This window comes from Colius striatus, chromosome 1 (assembly GCF_028858725.1).
Source record: "Colius striatus isolate bColStr4 chromosome 1, bColStr4.1.hap1, whole genome shotgun sequence".
Classification (NCBI taxonomy): Eukaryota; Metazoa; Chordata; class Aves; order Coliiformes; family Coliidae; genus Colius; species Colius striatus.
This window is the reverse complement of record NC_084759.1, coordinates 190977001-190998826: the sequence shown is the minus strand read 5'-3', so window position 1 is coordinate 190998826 and position 21826 is coordinate 190977001. Positions and strand designations below refer to the sequence as shown.

Sequence of the window (21826 nt, the reverse complement as noted above, 5' to 3'; positions counted from 1 at the left end):
GGCTGTGCCTTCCACTATGTTCTGGATAAATTGGTAGAAACAGAAATTCTTAATGTACAAGGTGATGCAGAAAAGCACCCTCTACAGAGAGAATTAACCTGTACAAACCTACTCTATGTTTTGGTATTACAGTATATTAAGTCACACAGAAAAGAAATCCCATATATTTTAAAGTCTAATTTGTTCTGTAATATTTATCCAAGTGTATGAGTGATAGCTATTTGTTTGATCTGAGAGACATCTAAACCTCTGCCATTGCTAACAGTATGTTATCTGTAAAAATAGAAGTAACTGGATTACTGAAGTTAACTGTCTGCCTGTGATCTGATTTCCCATATGGCAACAGATACACACTGAAACAGTTGAACCAAAAAGCCCTGCTCCAACTGTTGTGTGAGGGTCCCTTCCTGAAGAGCTGTGTGCCTGAACGAGCATGGCACCCTGTGCTTAGTGCAGCACTGGAAATGTCTGGCTGCAAAAACGGGCATGGTGAAGGCGGAGATGGATGTGCTCCTGTGGCTCACCCTGGAACAGTTTAAAAGGTTACTGCCTCCAGCTTTTCATTACTTGTCTTCAACTGGCAGTTATTGCATTTGTATCTGAAATGAAGTAAAAGACTGCTTAAGTATTCCCAGCTCGTTTTTATGCCAAGTAAAACAGAACTGCTGAAATCTCTTTCAGGGAGCATTTACTGCTGGTCATGGGAAGGCAATGGTAACACCCAGGGAAGGGCAGTGATCCCCTGTGTGCAGCACTGCTTATGAAGGCACTGCAGTTAAATCCCGGGCGGACTGTATGTCCATATCCCGAGGTACCAGCACAGGGAAGGAAAAATTTCTGAAGGTTACCAGTAAAGTTGTTAGGATGCAAATACTGCTATTGCCCATCAACGTTATCAAGTCTTGCTTTAATCTAGGTACAATGATGTTTATGTTACTGTAAAACCCTCAGGATCACCTCAACTGAGACAACAGACATTTGGTACAAAGATCTGCCAATTTCAGCCTGACTTCTGCCAGACACGGTTTGGTGTTGCCCTCATAGCTGTCCTGGATGGGGTAATTTTCCTGAACCTGGCCAGGAAAGAGAGAGGTGTCAAGGAAGAGAAATGAAGCAGTTTGGGGCTGGTACCTGTTATGATGGCAGGAATGCCCCAGCCAACGACGTAGTAGAACCGCATGTGCCCAAAGTTGATGTTCCTCACTTCAGTCAGCATCCGGTAGATGTGGAGCTGCTCCACGAACATCCACGCAAAGGTGCTCATGTAGAAATAATGCAGGAGGATGGCAATCACGGTACACACAAACTGCAGAAGGGAAAGGGCAGGGAAATTAGAGTTGTTTGTCTGAATCACAACCTGATGAGTCACCGGCTCCCCTGTGAAGCTAAAGGCAAGTGTAATAAAAAGATTTTGGCAGAAAAAATACACTGTCATTAATTAAGTTCTTCAGAGTTTCAGAAGAGCTGTTCACATGGTGAAAGCTTATTTTTTTTAGTAAAAAGAAATATGTGGTTCAGCTTTACCTTACCAACCCAACATGCTTCTGGTCACTGCCCTTGCCCTCCATGTTCCATGGCTAATTTCTCTGTGCATATTTGCTGCAAAGGTGAGGATCTTGGCTAGTCTGACCAAACTCCTTCTGCTCACGGGAGAGGCAGGGCTGGCAGAGCTCCTGGCTCTTTCTCCTGGTGCAGAGCAGGAGGTGGGGATGTTCCTATGGAAGCCTGCAAAATGCCACTACACTGCATTCAGCCACAGTATGTTTAACTGCATCAGCTGTGTGTCACAGGTCTGAAAACGTCTGTTCCATCTATGACTCCTTTTTCTGAGACTCTTTAGAAAAAACATCTGAGAAGGAAAAGCATGGTTGCATCCATGTGGTAAGGCACTGGCCATCTCTTTTGCTCTTGCAGCTTTGCCCTTCACTGATGAACTCCGCAGGCCTTGCACATCTACATTTCAACAAGTCATGGAGGATGCTTGACCATTATCACTGGATTAAAATGATACAGTCAGAAGTAGAACACCACCTACTTTGCCGATCAATCTTTTACCTAATGACAAAATCAGAGTATTTGACTACAAAGTGGGAGAGTGCCTTCCAGGCTCGATCTGGTTTGAGCAGAAGGGTTAAGCCCTTTTCACCCACCGCAGAAAATCACCCTAATTGCCAGGCTGTAGGATGTTCTGTGCCCAGGAACACTCAGCTCTACTCTCCTCTTGAGGCTGTGCTACCTACAGTCAGACACAGAAGTTATGAGGACAAATAGAAAGCAGGCTGTGCTGGCCAGGGAGTTCATGTCTTCAGTCTGTAACAAGGAGATCTGGAGCTTCCAGTCCCAGGTTTGGATTTGGTTTTAATTCTAAGTCAGCAGCACAAAGTGAGCCCTGACAAGCTGAGAGCAGCAAAACTGAAGGACCTGCTGAAACCAAAGAGACTGGGTCATTGGTGTGACTAGGACAGCTACAGTGGACAAACCAGTAGCTGAAGTTACCTTTGTGACCAAATGACTACACCTTGAAACCTCTGCCCTTCACAGACTTGCATTTCTGTAATATCTGCTAACCAGCTTTCCCTCCCTGCCAAACAGATGATGAGTGAAAACAGGAATGACCACAAGCATCCAACACCTCAATTGAAACCTCACCTTAACCAAAGCAAAGGATTTTGTCAAGGATCTGCTGATAAGCTTGAATTAAGAGCACTTTGTGCAACCATTCAATTTTTGTTTCAAAATGTTTTACGCTGTGTTTTGGAACTTTTTGTTCCTGTGCAGCACTGACTCTGTTTTCAGATTTTGGCATGACTTTTTTAGTGGGTTTTTTCATGGTAAAATGCTCAGAAATGTAAGCTTCCCTGTTTAACTTTGCTGAGTGATGGAATATCATACAAAGACTGCCAACTTTCTGGACTCACTTACTGAATCTGCTTTATTATAACACCAAGTGTTATTGAAAACGTAGCTCACCAAATAAAAGACCTTTCTTCCCTCTTTGTAAGCAGGGCTTTTTTTTGTTCCTACTCTCACATGCATATGAGTAGGCTGCTGCCCGGAACTTTACCTTTTTCAGGTAAGAAAACAGAAAGAAAATAAATCACTTTCTATCAATAGTCCAGAGAAAGATTACAACCTCACCCAGAAATGTGCCTGTTAATTTACAGAAACCCATAAAAGCCAGGCTGGGTGCCAAGCAGCCCAGCATTATTTGTGCTCCAGCATTCTTTACCTCTTTATGTTCATCAGTGCATGACTCGTTAGACAACTCTCATTCCATGCAGACAGATGAATAATTGTCTCAAGTAGACATGGCTTACAGTCCTCCTAACTTCTCAGATTGACTGGGTAGACTGTAAGGAAAGGCTTTCTGCCATATGAAATATATTCTGTAACTCAAAGATCTTTGTAAGTGGGTTAAAGGTGTTTTCATTGAGTTCTGGTAACAGTACAGGACAAGATCACATCATGAGCCCCAAAGCATGAAAATGAGAAGGAGCAAAGAAGAACAATCTCACCCAATACGACCGTCACTATACGTGGTATCACTGTAATGAATTGTTTCACTACTTTTGCAAACTTTTGCTTGGTGCTTCATGATACTATGAAAGGAATCTGGAGCCATCGTTGACTGTATCATTTTTTGTAAGATTCTGCAAGGATGTGGGCTTGCACCCCTGCTCCTCAGTGTTCATATTGGAAAATCTGAAAGAGTATAAACTCCTTGCTAGTGAAATGCAGTGAAAAAAATGAGTGTTGTGCTCAAGAAGGCATGGGAGAGGTCAAGTTACATGGACTGCTGTGGATCATTTGGCAAGGTCAGCTCATTTGAGCCAAGTTAGTTTAATATGCAAACTTGTATATCATGAAACAAAGACAACACGGGTCACACATGACGTGAGATCGAATCCCAGAGGGCAGATCACTACAGAAGATGTCACCATAGCAGCAGATAAGGGACTGAAGTTTCTGGTGCAGGGGAATACTGGACTATGAGACTGGAAGTGATAGTGCCAGCTGGAAGGCTTTGTCCAGCTGAACATTTGCAATTTCTCAAATGGTAAAGCAGGGGAAGAAAAAAGGTTAACACAGTAACCTGAATCTTAGAAACTGAAGAATTTAATCAGCTTAATTGTATTTAGTTTTCCAGAAGAAATATTATTGAACAGAGGCTTCTTGGGAAGTCAATTTTTATAAGAAGGTCTCTCAAATTTATTAGGAAAAGGTCTTGACAGCACTCAGTTACTGGAAGATGAAATTAGTCGAGGTCAGATACTCTCAAAAAAGTATGCTAGAGCTCAAACAGATATTAGAATCCAGAGTGACACTTCAGGCTTAAGTTAGACAGCCAGGGTACCTCTCAAAACATAGACTGAAACACATACAGTAATGGATTTCTAGAAGATATATTTTCTTCAGAGCATTCAGACAATCCCTACAGTAAATTTGGGATATTTTTCATATCTGCTAAGGATATTCTTTTTACTGCAAGTCATCTCCCATCTGTCTGCTGTCTGCTTGGTACAGGTGACTGTGAAAGCTGGCAGTGCTGGAACCTTTGCCTGCTTGTCTCCTACCAGTGTGCATGGCAATCATGACTTTTGAGATGAATGATACCAAGAATCAGCAACAACACTACATCCAATGCTACATAGTTCAGGTAGCAACAAGGTGTCCTAGATACAGAACATACACACTTCATGTGTGGCGTATGTCTCGTATCCAGTCCATCCATAGCTTGCATTTCTTGACATGCACAATACTGGAGGTACTCACACTATTGGCACCAGATATGACAGGCTGAAGCCAAGAATCACTGTGGCTGGAAGGCACAAAGCAAAGTGACAGGTTTCCTACTGATTGTTGGATGTGTCAAGCTATCTCATGCCTGGCAAGTGGCTTCTCCAGAATGGCCAGGGTGGGTGTGCAACATGCATATTAGCATCTGCACAGCAACACAAAGCTGACAACCTACCTGTCAACACCAGGAGCCATTTGGGCTTGTAAGGTATCTGCTGCAGGAGAAACTGGAGAGCCTTCTACTAAACAGACAAAGCAAGACAGAAAACATACTGATGGAAAGGAAGGAAGAAATCTGTGTTCAGGGTTCAGTTCCTGGGATAAGTCTTGATCAGGGCTGCTGTCATATATTCTCTGAAAGGAAGACATAGTCCTGGCATTGCTATCAATCGTGTAAAAGACACAGAAATATACTAAAAGTCTGATTTTTTTTCAAATGACTGTTGAGGCCAAGCAGAAGTAAAAAAGAAGAGAAAGTGAAACAAATGGGAGCATGTAAAAGTCACAACACGAATCCTTTGGTTGAAAGCTCGACAACAACTCTAGCAATATGCAGAGAGTTACTCTTACCGGGTTATCAGTCTGGTTGATTCCAATAAGAAAGACAAGCTCAGAGAAGAAAAGAGCAGCCACCAGGTTCTTGTGGATACTGTGCAAGTTGGAACGTAGTGTGCGGATCAGGACCAGCAATATGAAGGTGATCAGCAAAGCCACAAGTGAGATGGATACGGTTGTGTAAGTGACAATCTTCAGAGGAAGCACCTCCCCATTCTGTAGAAAGACAGATTGACAGGACCTCTGAGTGTTTTCTTCCTTTCCCTCTAATCAAATCTACTACTCAGAACATCAGTGTTTTCATTACTAATGGGCCAACATACAGATTTACTTTAGGACCCATGGGAGTGGAGGATGCCACCTCTTAAGTCATTCAACCTGTTAAGTGTGTAGGGGCAGCACCCAGAGGCTACACTGACCCGGTGACTAGCTCCTTTTGGCAATTCCAACAGCAGGTGTTGTCAGGCATGGGGCATCACACTCCTGACACACTGCAACATGGGACTGATCTGCTGACCATACTCTGAGTCATGCTCAAAGCTCAAGCCCAAACTCTGAATTAAAGCCCTCAGAAACCAAAGCCCTCAAAAGTCCTGAGCCTGACATCACCCACCTCTCGCTTTGAAATGTCCATCAGGACGGCAAAGCTGGTTATGTGGTTGCACTGGCAAGCGATATGGCTCTGGTTTCTGGAAAACAGCTCACATCCTCTTGAGGACCAGGCACCTGTCCCGCCAATCCTGTGGGGAAAAAAAGCCTTTCTGAGAGCTATCCTCTGATCACCCCTCGCTTGCCACTGCTCTCTGGGGCAACTCGTGCTCCACAACCTGAGAGAACTGCAAGTACCAAGAGAGAAATATTTATAGCCATCACCTGCCTCAAAGACTGTCATCAACTTAAAAAGCCTCAGGTGAAGTAGTTTCTGATATGACAGCTGGCTTTGCTGGTGTATTTTATGGTTTTACAGCAATCTGGTTTGAGTTTAAAAAGAAAAAAATCAAAACTTTGCTTTTGGGTCAGTGACCTCACAACCAACATGGGGAAGCAATTGCATGGAGCCAGTTGGCCATAACAAAGGTAAAAAATAATAAAACCACAGAGTTTTTGAGTCATCTCTGTTTCCTTAGATATAGACACTGCTTGTGAGCTCTTACAAAAAACGTTTCAGCAATCAAATGATTTTGTTACAGTGTTCCTCAGAAACGTACACAGAAAAAGGTTAAATCCAGTAAATAATATTTCATATCAGAAGATCTCTTGGATTCACTTTGGGGAAGAACTACTCCTTTAAAAAGTCTTCCCTGTGCAGCTTGGTTAACTCCAGTGACTTCAGACTTTATTTTGTATCAATATTAATTATTTCATTCTGAAGTGAATGAGTAATAAAAAGAGCCTTGTGGTTACTGAAAGAGTTTTTAATTAGATATGACAGTACACCTTTTTCATTCAGCAATAAAACATTTGTTTAAGAGTTTTATTATCACTTTCTCTTGAAAAGTACTCACTTTTAAAAAACTTTCATTACATGCAGTTTAAGAGCTGCTTTTCAACTGTGGCTGTAGGAAGACCTAACACAGACAACAATGCCATTGAAGTTGCCAACAAATAGCTAATAGATGAATCACTTTGGAGCTAATGAGTTATTCAAGTCCATACAAAGTTTAAAAATTTATGAAAAAAGACTTGCCATTCCCTCATCACTGGCAGAATCATCTGTATGTACAAGCAAATACACCCCTTCACATGCAGGCAAAGGGAGTAGTTTATTAGTGAGAACAAAACAGATTCCTGTTGCCTCTATGGTCCATTCAACAATATCATCTTTTGAAGTGTTTGACTAGAAGGCAAACATTTCTTAGGTTAGTTTGCTCTTTCATTTCCAGAACAGGATATTGTATTCTAATGGATTTTTCCATAGGTTTACTAGAGTTTTGGAGTTATTAGGAAATAAGTAATGGCTATCCCTCTTACCTCAGACAGACAATATCACACTCCCACTATATACCTGTTTTTATGGTTGAAAATTGCATTATATATGTAATAGTTACAATATAGTGAAATCATAACATGCAGAGCATGTAGTTAACTCTCAACACATTTTCTTCTTTTTTTTACATACAGTCTTGAAATATCTCCAACGAGACCCTGCTGTTTCCACAGTGCCATAAACCCAACAAAACACTTAGAAGCACATACAGTTCTTGGTGTTTTTGACATTTTCAAGAAAAATATGTCTATATCTTTAACTTTACTAAATACAAAAGACATAAATGAGCCATTATCAGAACATTTAATCTTTTCTCTCACGATTCCCTCCTAGAGAGTGAAATACTCTCTCCTTATGTTCTGCTTATGCATTATGATTGCTTCCTAACAACTTGAAGAGGTTCTAAGGTCCCAGCCAGGGTATTTCCTCTTTCTCCAATTTTTCACTTAAACAGATGAAAGCAAATCCACAATAGCTGATGGAATGAAAAGTAAGCTGCTTCTTATCTCTGGGCTGACTTTTAATTAAAAATTTGAGATTCAAAAATGTAGAATCTTTACTCATATAACGTTGTCTCCAAAACCTCAGTCCTCCCTTTTACCAACGTGAGGACTCGGCTTTGAAGTTTTTTGCATTGACCCTGACTGAGGCATCAAGGGTGGGTGCCTGCTTGCCATATACTCTGTTCATAGTCACTGCAGTGTAACGGGAGAAGATTCAGCCTATGTAAGAACTGAATCATCTCCTGGACATGTCCTCCTAAAAGAGAGCATGGGGCAACGAGAGTCCTGACTTAGGCATCTCAGATGAGCCATGAATTCAGGCACTGGAGTGTGACTCTGTCTGTCCAAAGACATGTCTATGGGCCAAAAGCATAAGCAAATACAAGGAAATTGTGAGATTTATTATTGCTGGGTGAAAATGAACCTTGCAGAAAGACATCATGTCACTGTGTTTGTTAGCAACCACATAGCTAGTCCTTTGTTTGAGGAGTTATGGTGATTATTTCCCTTTTTCTTAGGTTAATGGGAAGTGACTATAAGGCTCTGTTCCACCAGGAATCAGTTTCCAGTTGAATAAAACAAGCAAAACAGTGTTTTCCTCCAGAGTTATCTTCCTGTGTGGAACTTCTCTGCTAGTGAGATAGTTGCCAGGCACAGCCCTAAAGCAAGCAGGATACATACATGATGGAGTGATTCCAGAAGACACAGACGGGCTTCGTTCTCTCCTCTGTTTCCAGCATGGCATACTCCACTATGATGGGCTTTTCCACCAGGTTGGGAGGAAGCTCCCCATCACTGTGAATGGCTGTGCTCACTACAGGCGTGTTAATAATAGGGCGATTTGGCAACCTGCAGGAGAGGCAAAAAACCATTCAAACGCACAGCACTCCTTTGGTAGGTTCTGCAGATAAAAGGTTTCCAGTGGCTTCCACTCAGAAAGCAAAGTAGATACACCATCAGCCTTCCATGCATCTGTACCTCCAAAAGCTGCTGGCACTATTGACATGGTTATTCTCCCACAGTGTGCCAGAGGAGGACAGGAGACAGAACTGCTGTGACAACAGCCACACAGATGACGCTAGGTCACTACAAAAGCAGCTCTGCCTCACCTGCACACTCAGTTCAAGTGGAAGAACGGATCTGCACCAGTCCCAAACTGGTTTGATGTTTACCTCAAGCTCCTTCGGTCAGGATCATAGTTTTCAGGCAGGAGGTGTCCCAGGGATCTGTATATAATGACCATGGCAACGGTATGGTATGTGGAGTCATCTGGGTGTCGCTTCTTTCTCTTTGCAAAAGGGCTCTCAGGCCTTTGTGTCTCACTGTTCACCTTGGAGGATAATTTTTGATTTGAAGGCTTCATTGTAGGCACTGCTATGGAATTAAGACAAATATTAAATTCTTTACACACAGCTTTGGAGCTAAACTGGTACTTTTGCTTTGCAAAGATACAGAGATATTATGGCTGCTATAACTCTTGGCTCACAGCACTGAGCCTGCTCTTAATGTTATGTTTTGTATTTTAATAAAATTTTAGCTCATTTTGTAGTTATATAGGTGATAATCAAATAAGCATTGAACCACGAATAACCATTTAGTCTAGCTAGAAAATAAGCCATTTCTAAACTAAAAGATCCAGAAGTATATAAATACTCTGTGCTCAGTTTAAGGAGGAAATTAAAGCAATATGCTATTAAATTGCTTGTACCTTTATATATGGCAAAACTAGTGTTATGATTACATCAATTGGTCACATGAGATTTCTCCCTGCTAATTCTGTCACATGAGCTTTCAATTTTGGTAGTACCTCTTAAAATTCATATTCTCTTTTTTTCTTACAGAAAAGACAGATGTCATATAAGCAGATGCTCTGTTTCTCAGGAAAGTCATGAAGTTGTATTAGTTTGTTAATTATTACATGTTATTTTCACAATATTTCCCCATTCAGAGGATACTCAGAAATAGTATGTGCATAATCGTTGCACTTTGAATTACCTTGTCTCTCTTCCCTTGCCCAAGGTAACTTGTGGTTTCTCTCAGCAACCTTGGGGTAATTCAGAGACACTGGGAAGCAGATACTTGCCCACATAGTCTCCCTCATCATGCATCTCCCTGCACAGCTCAACACTTTCTATTTGCTATCTAGTTCTGATAACATGTCTCTGCAGGGACTGGGGGAAAGTGGCTGTGGGGCTGTGGGCTCTGGCTGGCGATCCATCCCATCCCATCCCATCCCATCCCATCCCATCCCATCCCATCCCATCCCATCCCATCCCGAACAGTGGCAGAGCATTTCTCCTGCTCTGACAGGGCTGCTTGAGGGGCTGGGAGTGAGACCTGACAGACAGGTACAGCCAGTTATGCAGCCCCCCTGCTCCCATCGCTGCCGCAGGCAAAATGCCTCAGAAGTATGCACAGCTGCTCCATCCCTGAATAACGTTGGCTTGTGTAGGCAGTCGCCCACTCTCACCCTACTACCACTTTGCTTCACAAGGATCAATCATGCTTCTTGAGAGCTAGTCAAAAGTGCCCTCCAAATGGCAGCAGAAGGGTTTTACCTTTCCTGTCTGAAGGTCTGAACAAAGTATCAGGGAAGACAACAGATGACTCCAGATCTTTTGGATAATCTTCTTTAATCTCATGAAATCGTGGTATTCTAGCTCCCGTGAAATTAGACTTGTCAAAGATGTCAACAGCAATAACTAGGGGGGGAAAAAAAGGTTTTCCACTAAATTAACTTCAGTGCTCTCAAGTATGATACTGTGACACAATGAAACATGATGGAAAGGTTAAAATATCCACGAAGAAGTACTTTAAACTCCCAAATACAAAGACAAATTTATTTCTCTCAGTATCTCAAATAACAACTCAAAGCTCACGTGTCAGCATTATGTTACATTTATCAAATTACAGATTCATTTTGCAGTGGAACGGAATTCACAGGACAGGATTGCATCATAGGAAAAAACACTGCAAACATTGGAAATATATAAGTGGTGTATTCCAATTTCAGACTTGCTTCTTGTAGGGAAGGCTAAATGTGCTGTTCAGAAACATGCTTGTCCATCTGTTAAACTGCAAAGCCAGCTAAGCAAAGAAAATAACCTGGATTTTACCTAGGACTACTCACTCCTCTAGTTCTCCTCCCTCTATGCTAGGAGTTCCTCTCTGGCTTACCTCTTCAGCACTGCCTGTTGTCTAACTGCCAAAACATTATGAGCAGCTGAGCTGGCTTGAACTTTTCAATTTAAGAGAAGTCATTGAGTGCCAATTTTGATGTTCCAATAAAACTGAAAAGCTGGAAGTCCTGGGGGTAAGGCTACACCAAAAGCTGTGATCCTCTACAAGTTTCTACACAGAAAAAAATAGCCAAGTTAAGATCTGCAAATTCCTAGTCCTTTCCTAGTCTCTAAATAACTCCCAGATGAGCCATTAGGAAACTCTATTAACACCATGTTCACCTGGAAAAACTGTTCAAAAGAAAATAGACCCCTCTCAGGTCAGAATTGCCTCATCCCTCCCAAGCTCACGCTTTTTTACTCAGAAATAGCTGGTTGAAAAAAAATAATGATTTACAACCTGCAAGAAATTCTGGTTTTTGTTTTCATCTCAGCTCAATTGGGTTACAATGCTGAGGATACTTTTTTCCGAGTGTGAAAGTAAAAATATTTTGATTCTGATAGTCCTGAATAAAAAGAAATATTTCAGGTTTGGTTTATTAAACAGAAATCAAATTGTTTCAGTTTGGCTTAGTTCAACAATAATCCATCCCTCCTGGAGCTGATGTAGGACGTTATATGAACTTTACAGCTTGACTGTCTCATGCCTTTGCTTTTTATGCCCCTGTAACTGTGGGCATGAAGCACTCTGGGACAAGTAAGCAAATGTAAATTCACTTTACACTACTTGGTGTAGTTGGGAAAATAAGACAAGTTTTTAGGCATATAAGCCCTTCTTCAGCCTTTCTTCAGTAGCTTGAGAAGCTAAATACAAATTCAGGCTGATAATACTTTAGACCACATCTGAAAGAAAAACTGTATTGCAGTGCTGCTTGGGAAGGCACCTCTGAAGCTCACCCAGCTCAGTCTCAGCTCCTGTGCAGAGCAGGACTATCACCAACATCCCATTAGTTCAGACTGCTGGTACCTAGGGAGAGAATGACACAGAAAGTGCCAGAGAGAAAGCAGAGCAAGAAGCTGACCAGGCTGTGGTTGCTGTGCTTAACTTGCATGTGTAAGTACCATGGGGACATCTGTGAGGTACATCACACTCCTGCAAGTGCAGGAGCTGCTATTTGCTTCTCAGAGAAGGCATTTATTGTGATAGGTGGGGAGGATGTCTTGATACGTATGATGTTTCTTTCTCAGTTTTGACACATTCTGGATATTTTGGACCCCAAGGATTTTGCTTTGATGATGGGTTTTGCAAGGCTGAGAGTGAGCTTGAAGGCTTGGATGGATGATTCTGAGAAAACACCTTTCAGTACAGAAATTTCAATAGAAGACAATTTTCTGAATAGGTTCCAGGCAAGGAAGGTATGTGAAAATCAGAGGTATATGATCAATAGTAGGTTTGGTGGAGTTTTTTGGGTTGTATCTTCTTGGGGTTTTTTTTGTACTGCAATAATTCTTCGAGTGTCATTCAAAAACATGTTGCACTATACTAGGGGGTCTCAAAAAGGCACAACCTTTAATTACCAACTTTGTCCTTCCCACCATCTGTACACTATTATGTCTGCAAAGAAAATGAGACATGCAGCAGTGGAACGGCCCAAAATGAAAACAGCTCAGACATCTCCCAGGAGACCCCCATGGCAACTGGGAGATATCATACAATCTTAGAATGAAAGGGTTAGAAGGGACCTTTAAAGATCATCTAATCCAATCCCCCTGCAGAAGCAGGTCAATCTAGATCAGGTCACATAGGAATACGTCCAGGCAGGTCTTGATATGGATCAAGGCTCAATCAACTTGAAAGGAACGCACTGATTGGGGTTGTTTCTCAGTGCGGACTACTAAAACAAGTAGCTAGCACCTCTACCCAGCACATTTTTAAAGCTCTAATACAAAATGGCAGTTTTCAACACAGATACTCACTCATGTTAGTAGCAACAATGACAAAAGGTCTCATGTAGGTTTTCCTCATGTTCTGGGCCACGTTGTTGAAATATTGCTCATAGTGCCTGAGCAGGTGAGCGGTGCCACCCTCCGTTCGCTGAATTTGCTCCCAGTGCTCCTTGTTGCTGGGGTCCAGTAGAGCACTACCCACTTTGATAATATTCTGGGAAACAAAGTACAAGCCTAAATTATGAAGCAAAGCACTGAGTTTCATGTGAGGAACACTGAAAGTGATTGGCATTACTGCCTCAGGTGAGTGTATAATGAAATATTTTAATGCAGGCATGTTCTGCTGCAGCTGTATGAAGATACGCATGCCAGTCACTCACCCTGAGGTTTTTTTCTTACATAAAGCAAATCCCTCCAAACTTTTTATGAGCAAAAGTAAGCCAAAATTGGAGGCTGTAAGAAAACTACCTCCTTTCTTTCTTCTTTATGACAGGAAACATAGCAAGAAAATGCAAAAGGAAAATCTAACCATGTTTTTTTGTCTTCAAGAGATGAGAGACAAGAAAAGCAGAATATTTGGTATGGACACTGAAAAAGTTCTCCAGAGAAATTAAAATAATGTGTTAGAAATGGAAAGAAAACCACAGATGGTAATAGTGCTTTCTGTTTTGATTTTTTTTGTCTTTGTTGATTCCTGGTTAAATAGGAGAACTCACACACTGAAGAACGACAGGAGTGAATTTTAACTTTCGTGTACAAACCTGAAAATACATATGAAAACTGGAATCATGTTTTTCTACCTCCATTTTAATGTTGATAACAAATGCTGTTAAAAAGAAAGTTCTAGATGAGGACCTGCCCCTCCTGCCCTTTCTTACAGGAATATGCAAAGGGACCCTAAGGCTGAATGGAAGAAGACCCCACAAGAGACTGTTAAATGGTTTAAATAGGAAAAGTGCTGAGAGGTTTTTAGTCTTGGTGTACGTATTAGATCTGGACATAGCAACATAGTTAATTCCTAAGGTAAAACTTGCATAAGTGATGGTAGGAATTAATCACCACAAACTCTAAAATAGTCAAGGTAAATATTTAGGCTTCATTTAGAAGTAGATGGGGAAAATACTATATTCTCTAATTGTCTGAGGTTGTAAGCGTGTCTCAGAGCTGAAAAAGGCTGCCAATGTGACTACCTTTATCTAAGGTGAGAAAAACTATACACTTCCCCAGGAACATAGAAGACGTGCTGTACCTGGTACTAGGCCTATTTGGTGTTTGTAAATGTTATTTATGGTTTTTTATTATCTATATTTCCGGTTTCTACCTGAGACTATTAAAAGAATATAAAAATTCCTCCTCCTCTTGTGCTCTCTCAGCCTAGGATATTACCTCCTCTTTCTCATCAGCTTTACTGATTAGTTTCCAAATTCCTGACCTATCCTAAAAATATTTAGGGAGTTCTTGAAAACATCATCTGTATAAGTTTCAGTGCCAAGAGCAGAAAACAATAAATTAAAACAAAGGCTTCCAATCTATATAATTTTTTTGGCATATTGTTCTTATTTTTACTTAAGAAAAACATAATAAAAATGAAAGCCCCTTCTCAGGATCTGAATGAGGGAGTTCATTCACTCCACAGGCTGCAGTTTGTCAGCACAGCGTCTTCTTATGAAAGGAAAAACTGAATCTCTTGAAGTCTGGTGCACCAAAAATGTTAAACAAAAATGTTAATGTTTAACAAGTTCTCCAAACTCTGTTGACTGTTACAGCCCAAGACACTACGGAAGACACTATAACACAGGATACTTTCTCAGCTATGTTTCCTCCTGTGTCCACTTCCCCAGGGATATCCTCTCCTGGTGCAGCATGGCCTTGCATTGGGTCTCCAAGTTCACCCCAAAGTCTGCCTGAGCTGACTGGCCCTCCTGGAGCACTCTGAGAAGTGAGCTGGGTGTAGCACATCTTCAAAGGGAGCCAGACCACCACGAAGGGTTGTTCCAGCTAGTGCTGGTGCCTGAGCTCTAGGCTCTGCTAGGACAGATTTAGCAGGATGTTTTGGCTTGGATTCTGTGCTGTGCCATTGTCAGGATCTTGGAAATAGCATTGGCAAGAGTGGACAGCAGTACCTTGCTGTACCGATGGCAATCAGATCACAGAAAACTCCCAACTTCCTCCACAACTGTTTCCTCCAGATAGTGAGGGTGCTGCAGCTTCTCTAGAGCTGGTCAGCTCATTGGTAATAACTGGGTCTTTCATGAATGCTCTGACTAGCAGAAGTATGCATTTTTCCATGTGCCTTCATCACTTCAAATATGAATATGTATCAATACAAAATATCTCTATGGAGTGTCTTTTGATGTACCAAGTCTTTAATAAACATGACTCGAGTGTTTCCAAACTGAACTGTAAGAAAACTTGAGTCAGTAACTAGCTCAGAGTTAGTTCACTGCATATTTAAATGAAAATTATCACATTAGGTTTTCCAACAGAAGTGAATATGGTACACAAAACTATTTTATCCAGTAGTAACAGGTCAACTTGATTATTTTTTCACCTGGGGATTTTGCTTTTGGTTGCTACTATGTTGATCCTTATAACAGCACTTTCTACAATATCTGCATTACACACACAGACATGGGCATATACATGTGCATAACCAACTTTCCATTCTAAAAAAGACTAATTTGTGAAACAGATCAAGCAAACATGATATTTGCTCCACCTCACTCAAAGACAAATTTAATTATCCATTGCCGTAAAACTTTTAAGGGGATCTATAAAGGCTCAGCACAGTATATAGTATCTCTCTTACTTCATTGAATTCCACGTCCCTCGTGGCTGCCAAGTCAAACCCTTGCTGCTGGCTCTCATATTGGAGGACTCTGATCATCATCTGGTAAGCTGTCCTCACATCGTTACCATACAAGCTGGGGGTGTATTTGGTGGCGTTCTGCAGCACTCTCACAATCCGTATGGTTTTATCTCCATCCAGCTTGGTCTCATTGTGGTGTAACTTCTCATTCTGAATCAGAGACAAGAAGGAACAAAAAACCCAATGATTTTTTTTTCTTTCATTCTAGTTACAAAAACAATCATAATTTCTGAATTTTTGGCACAAAGTTGTTTGATCCAAACAGTGTCTTGAGAATGGGCTGGCAGGGCAGCTCAACGGAAAATGTAACAGAGACAGAAAAGCACAAGGGTCTTGATGGGAAACAAGGGGGCTCAATGACTCAGTCAAAAGATAGAGTGCAGAGATATCAAACTGCAGTCTGAATTGATCATCATTTACAAAGTAAAGGCAAAAACACGGCTCACCATGATTTTTAGATTGACAAAAGTGCTGGTGGTGCAGTTGAAGAGGTCAGGAGGCAGCCAGCCCTTCTCAATGTTGCAATGGCGAACCGCGTTTCCTGGAGGAAACAAAGTGTTAATGGTCAATAACATTCTGAATTGTGCTGGGTAAATCTTTGTGTCCCTAGACTCTGAGATTTCCCACATTTTTAAGTGTTTTAGAGCTAGGCACATATTTCACCTTCCAGACTGGGATTCTTGGCTGAGAAAAGTCAACAGTACCATTCTGCTCAGACATCAGAGAAAAGCTGGGCAAGCTTCAAGGCCTGCCCAAAGACACTCAGCCTCGCTGCCTTAACCTTCCCAGATGAATTCAACAGTTTATTTATATCACATATATAAATGTGTAAAAGACTATGCATGTCATAAATATTTCTGAAGACATATTCCTGCTCAGACTTCTGTGTGATACCTTGTAGATAAGACCTCCCGAATAAGTGCTGCCTTCACGTCAAAATGTGCTAGCACCTTTGCACACTGCACACAGTAAACATTTCAGTCAACACTTATAATTGCCTTTTGTCACTTCTGAATGGCCTGTGGCCAGCTTCACAGAATGGTAGGGGTTGGAAGAGACCTTTAGAGATCATCTAGTTCAATCCCCTTGCTAAAGCAGGTCCACCTAGATCAGGTCACACAGGAACTTACTCAACAACTTCCTATTAATTTCTGAGTTTCTGTTAGCTATTATTTTGTACTATTTGTTAAATAACTTAAAAATGCAATTCTTGGCTGTGCATTCTTCACAGTGAGTTGCAAGTTATCAAATTCAAAATTTACATTGTGCTGGTTAACTCCCACATAACATATGGCATGTGTCTAAGCCATTCAATTACTAATATCTAAATAAGAATTATAATTAATTGAACAATATTGAATTATATTATTTCGCTAACATGATTATGGCAAACACAATTAAGCCTCAGTCTGAATATTCTTCATTATGAAGCTTACTTTTTTGGAATGTTCTGTAACTCCTCTAAGTGGCCTTGCCTGCTAGCCTATTTGCTAGAAGAACTGAGATCAGCCACAAGAACAGTGAAGAAAATTGATTTTAAGTCATTCTTATGCTGTTTAATAATGTAAATAGTCTTCACTTAAAAAAACCCCAAAACACTCCACAGGCAATTCTATCTCCTAAAGTGCTCAGAACAGGAGCTTGGTTGACCACAAATCTGCACACCTACAGGCAGTGACCTCCCTCCAGCGAAATTTGGGAAAGTCATTTAACCATTTATAAGTCATGGAGCCTGAGTAACTCTCTCACAGCAGAGAGTTACCAGGCCCAGAAATGAGACAGAGGTTTGATTTCACTCAGAACAGCCTTCAGAACAGATTATTAACTTTGTTTTCAAAATCTGATGTTTTCAGGGACGTGGGTGAAAAAGTAGGTTGTCATTTCCTTGCTGTACAAAACAACACAGCTCACGTGCTTTATAAATTAAGTTTTTCAGTCTGATGGCCTAGAGAAAAGATGTTGGGTAGAAAAGTGTGCATTTTGCTGTAATTCTGAGCTTTATTACCCTGCAATGCTCATAAAGCAATCATCATGTAAATGATTTTCCTTATTTTTTCTTTGCCCAGAGGAGCTGTATCACTAAAGAACACATGTAAGTCACTAGAAATGAAAATTACATGTGAGTAAACAGAAAACAGAAACTTGGACTGTGCTGTTTTCAAAACACAGAATTTCTGTTCTTTACGTGTGTTTATCTGCTGCACTTCTGTTCTTATTTGTTGCTACTGTTCCAAATGTATTTCACCAGTTCTTGACTTTCAGCTAGTGAAACTGCCTGTGAGATACATGTGCTATGTTGTAATTTCTACACCCAATGAATTAATGTACATTTTTTCCTCTTTCCCCCACCCCACCCCCTAAACAGACACATAGATAAAGCAGTTAATATTTTACCCAAGGAACTTACCCACTGATCCCTTAGGACACGGCACAGCAGCTGGCTGGCCAAACTTGGTCTGTGGCCACCAAATACCAGCCTCAAAAGCTTTGGGACAGCCATTATAAATTACTGAAAGCAGAAAAAGAAACGATGCAATTTTTCTGACAAGACAAAAATCACAGCAAGGAGATATTTCAACCTGTCTAAAAGACCTTCCTGTAACTCCCAAGTCCCATCCAGGGTACCTGTCCTTTGCAGTGGCTTCCAAGCTTTAACCCGTCAGCTGCTCCTTACACAGCAGTGTGGGCAGACAGGTACAGGCAGAGGACAGCTCAGGATGATTATGAGGCTCTGGATTTTGGCTCTGCTTATCTCTGCTTGCCCCTTTATTGCAGGAAAACACTTCTCCTTCATTTCACCCACACACTGTAGCAAGATGGCTGCTGCAGCAGCTTTGTGCTGAACACAGGAGGAGAGCAGGTGGGTGAGAGGAAAGGCAGGATGGGCAAGTTGGGGAAAAAAGGCAGAAGGCACTGGGCACATGGCACAGCCTCTGTGGGCTGAGGGCACGAGTGCTGGGCTGGCAGATGAACTCAGGTTTCAAGTAAGACTAGAGCTGGCATTTTGCTCTCCCCCCCTAAGCTTGCTATATTCCCATTTGATCCAAATTAAAGAAATATGCACGTTTTTCTTTTTCCCCAGCCCCCAAAAGCCACACTGGCACAGACTCAGGAGGAGAGATGGATGTTTAGGCTGCTGCAGCTCCCATTACCACTGCTGGAGCCAGCCTACTGGACTCCCAGGCACCTTAGCATGTGGCTGTGTGGCAACTGACCTCAAATGCCCACTGCAGCAGCTCCAGCCCTATGCCCAGGGTTACTCACTGGCCAGTCCCTATTGTCACGGCCCTGCATGGTCACTTGCTGGCCATCACCTACCTTCACAGCCCTGCACGGTCACTTGCTGGCTAGCCCCTACCTTCACAGCCCCGCACGGTCACTCGCTGGCCAGCCCCTACCTTCACAGCCCCGCACAGTCACTCGCTGGCCAGCCCCTACCTTCACAGCCCCACACAGCCACTCGCTGGCCAGCCCCTACCTTCACAGCCCTGCACGGTCACTCGCTGGCCAGCCCCTACCTTCACAGCCCCACACAGCCACTCGCTGGCCAGCCCCTACCTTCACAGCCCCGCACGGTCACTCGCTGGCCAGCCCCTACCTTCACAGCCCCGCACAGTCACTCGCTGGCCAGCCCCTACCTTCACAGCCCCGCACAGTCACTCGCTGGCCATCCCCTACCTTCACAGCCCCGCACAGTCACTCGCTGGCCAGCCCCTACCTTCACAGCCCTGCACGGTCACTCGCTGGCCAGCCCCTACCTTCACAGCCCCGCACGGTCACTCGCTGGCCAGCCCCTACCTTCACAGCCCCGCACAGTCACTCGCTGGCCAGCCCCTACCTTCACAGCCCCGCACGGTCACTCGCTGGCCAGCCCCTACCTTCACAGCCCTGCACGGTCACTCGCTGGCCAGCCCCTATCTTCACAGCCCCGCACGGTCACTCGCTGGCCAGCCCCTACCTTCACAGCCCCGCACAGTCACTCGCTGGCCAGCCCCTACCTTCACAGCCCTGCACGGTCACTCGCTGGCCAGCCCCTATCTTCACAGCCCCGCACGGTCACTCGCTGGCCAGCCCCTACCTTCACAGCCCCGCACAGTCACTCGCTGGCCAGCCCCTACCTTCACAGCCCCGCACGGTCACTCGCTGGCCAGCCCCTACCTTCACAGCCCTGCACGGTCACTCGCTGGCCAGCCCCTATCTTCACAGCCCCGCACGGTCACTCGCTGGCCAGCCCCTACCTTCACAGCCCCGCACGGTCACTCGCTGGCCAGCCCCTACCTTCACAGCCCCGCACGGTCACTCGCTGGCCAGCCCCTACCTTCACAGCCCCGCACAGTCACTCGCTGGCCAGCCCCTACCTTCACAGCCCCGCATAGTCACTCGCTGGCCAGCCCCTACCTTCACAGCCCTGCACGGTCACTCACTGGCCAGCCCCTACCTTCACAGCCCCGCACAGTCACTCGCTGGCCAGCCCCTACCTTCACAGCCCCGCACGGTCACTCACTGGCCAGCCCCTACCTTCACAGCCCCGCACAGTCACTCGCTGGCCAGCCCCTACCTTCACAGCCCTGCACGGTCACTCACTGGCCAGCCCCTACCTTCACAGCCCCGCACGGTCACTCGCTGGCCAGCCCCTATCTTCACAGCCCCGCACGGTCACTCGCTGGCCAGCCCCTACCTTCACAGCCCCGCACAGTCACTCGCTGGCCAGCCCCTACCTTCACAGCCCCGCACGGTCACTCGCTGGCCAGCCCCTACCTTCACAGCCCTGCACGGTCACTCGCTGGCCAGCCCCTATCTTCACAGCCCCGCACGGTCACTCGCTGGCCAGCCCCTACCTTCACAGCCCCGCACGGTCACTCGCTGGCCAGCCCCTACCTTCACAGCCCCGCACGGTCACTCGCTGGCCAGCCCCTACCTTCACAGCCCCGCACGGTCACTCGCTGGCCAGCCCCTACCTTCACAGCCCCGCACGGTCACTCGCTGGCCAGCCCCTACCTTCACAGCCCCGCACGGTCACTCGCTGGCCAGCCCCTACCTTCACAGCCCCGCACGGTCACTCGCTGGCCAGCCCCTACCTTCACAGCCCCGCACAGTCACTCGCTGGCCAGCCCCTACCTTCACAGCCCCGCACAGTCACTTCGGCAAAGGGGTTGTCACAGCGGTTGCACTGCCGGCCAATGACGCCGGGTTTACAGGGACACTGGCCCGTCTCCAGGTCGCAGGCACGTGTGTGGGAGCCGGATGGGAAGCAGTCACAGGGGTAGCATGTGTCACTGCTCTGGGGCCTGTAGTAATTTGCCTAGAAAAAGCAAAATGATAGACATGAGGTATTTGACCTGCATTCCAAAAGGCCTGCATTTCTGAAATCCTGCCCTAGCAGCATGAGCACCATGAGAAAGCTCATTTTGCAAAGCATGGGATAACAGCAATATTAATAGTGACAGAAAATGTAACAGCTATGTGCAGTGTGCACTGTCAAGCCCAGGAAACAGAGGCAGAGCTGAGTGCTGGGGGCGTGGACCACTATTTGCAGTGGGGACAGAGGGCCCATTTCATGCACTTGCAGCCAGTGCCCATCAACTGCAGGACTTGCAGTTTCCTCTGCTTTGCAATTCCACTCTTGTATGGCATGAGCAAGCCAGTAAGGAAACTTTTCGTGCTGTCCATTTGCGTTTGATGTTCAGGGTGGGGACCAATCAATGATCACATATTCAAATTGCATCTGTAAGTGCTTTTGATCTACATCATTACACAAGAGCACGGTGCTGGCACCCCACTGGCTCCATTTAACACAACAGTTGCCATGTGTCCTGCTGTGGTTTGGGAAACAAGTACAGGACCAGATTTGCTGCCACTGCTCTGCACAGGCTCAGCTCTTCTGATGTCATTCAAGCCTATTGTAAAAGTTATTGTGAGAAGTCCTTTGTAAAACCTTCAGGAAGGAGATGCCTACCCTTCTGTGTCCCCCATCTGTCCATGGCAAATTCCTCTAAAACTCAGAGCCTACGCTCAGGAGAGCATTCAGCCTCTTGTATGATTGACCCCC

The 21826-nt window shown here is 44.1% G+C and overlaps 1 protein-coding gene across 2 annotated transcripts in view; it reads right to left on the bottom strand.

The window, feature by feature from the left end:
* CELSR1 (cadherin EGF LAG seven-pass G-type receptor 1) overlaps nucleotides 1-21826 on the bottom strand; it is a 171454-nt gene that overhangs the window by 18528 nt on the left and 131100 nt on the right. For both annotated transcript variants that reach the window (XM_062018502.1, XM_062018495.1), the window contains exons 15-25: nucleotides 20896-21079; nucleotides 18185-18286; nucleotides 16224-16318; nucleotides 15718-15927; nucleotides 12939-13122; nucleotides 10401-10544; nucleotides 9015-9216; nucleotides 8524-8691; nucleotides 5966-6092; nucleotides 5368-5568; nucleotides 1132-1306 (exon numbers count right to left, since the gene is read on the bottom strand). In XM_062018502.1, the coding sequence (XP_061874486.1) occupies nucleotides 1132-1306; nucleotides 5368-5568; nucleotides 5966-6092; nucleotides 8524-8691; nucleotides 9015-9216; nucleotides 10401-10544; nucleotides 12939-13122; nucleotides 15718-15927; nucleotides 16224-16318; nucleotides 18185-18286; nucleotides 20896-21079 (1792 nt within the window). The remainder of the gene's footprint in view (nucleotides 1-1131; nucleotides 1307-5367; nucleotides 5569-5965; nucleotides 6093-8523; nucleotides 8692-9014; nucleotides 9217-10400; nucleotides 10545-12938; nucleotides 13123-15717; nucleotides 15928-16223; nucleotides 16319-18184; nucleotides 18287-20895; nucleotides 21080-21826) is intronic.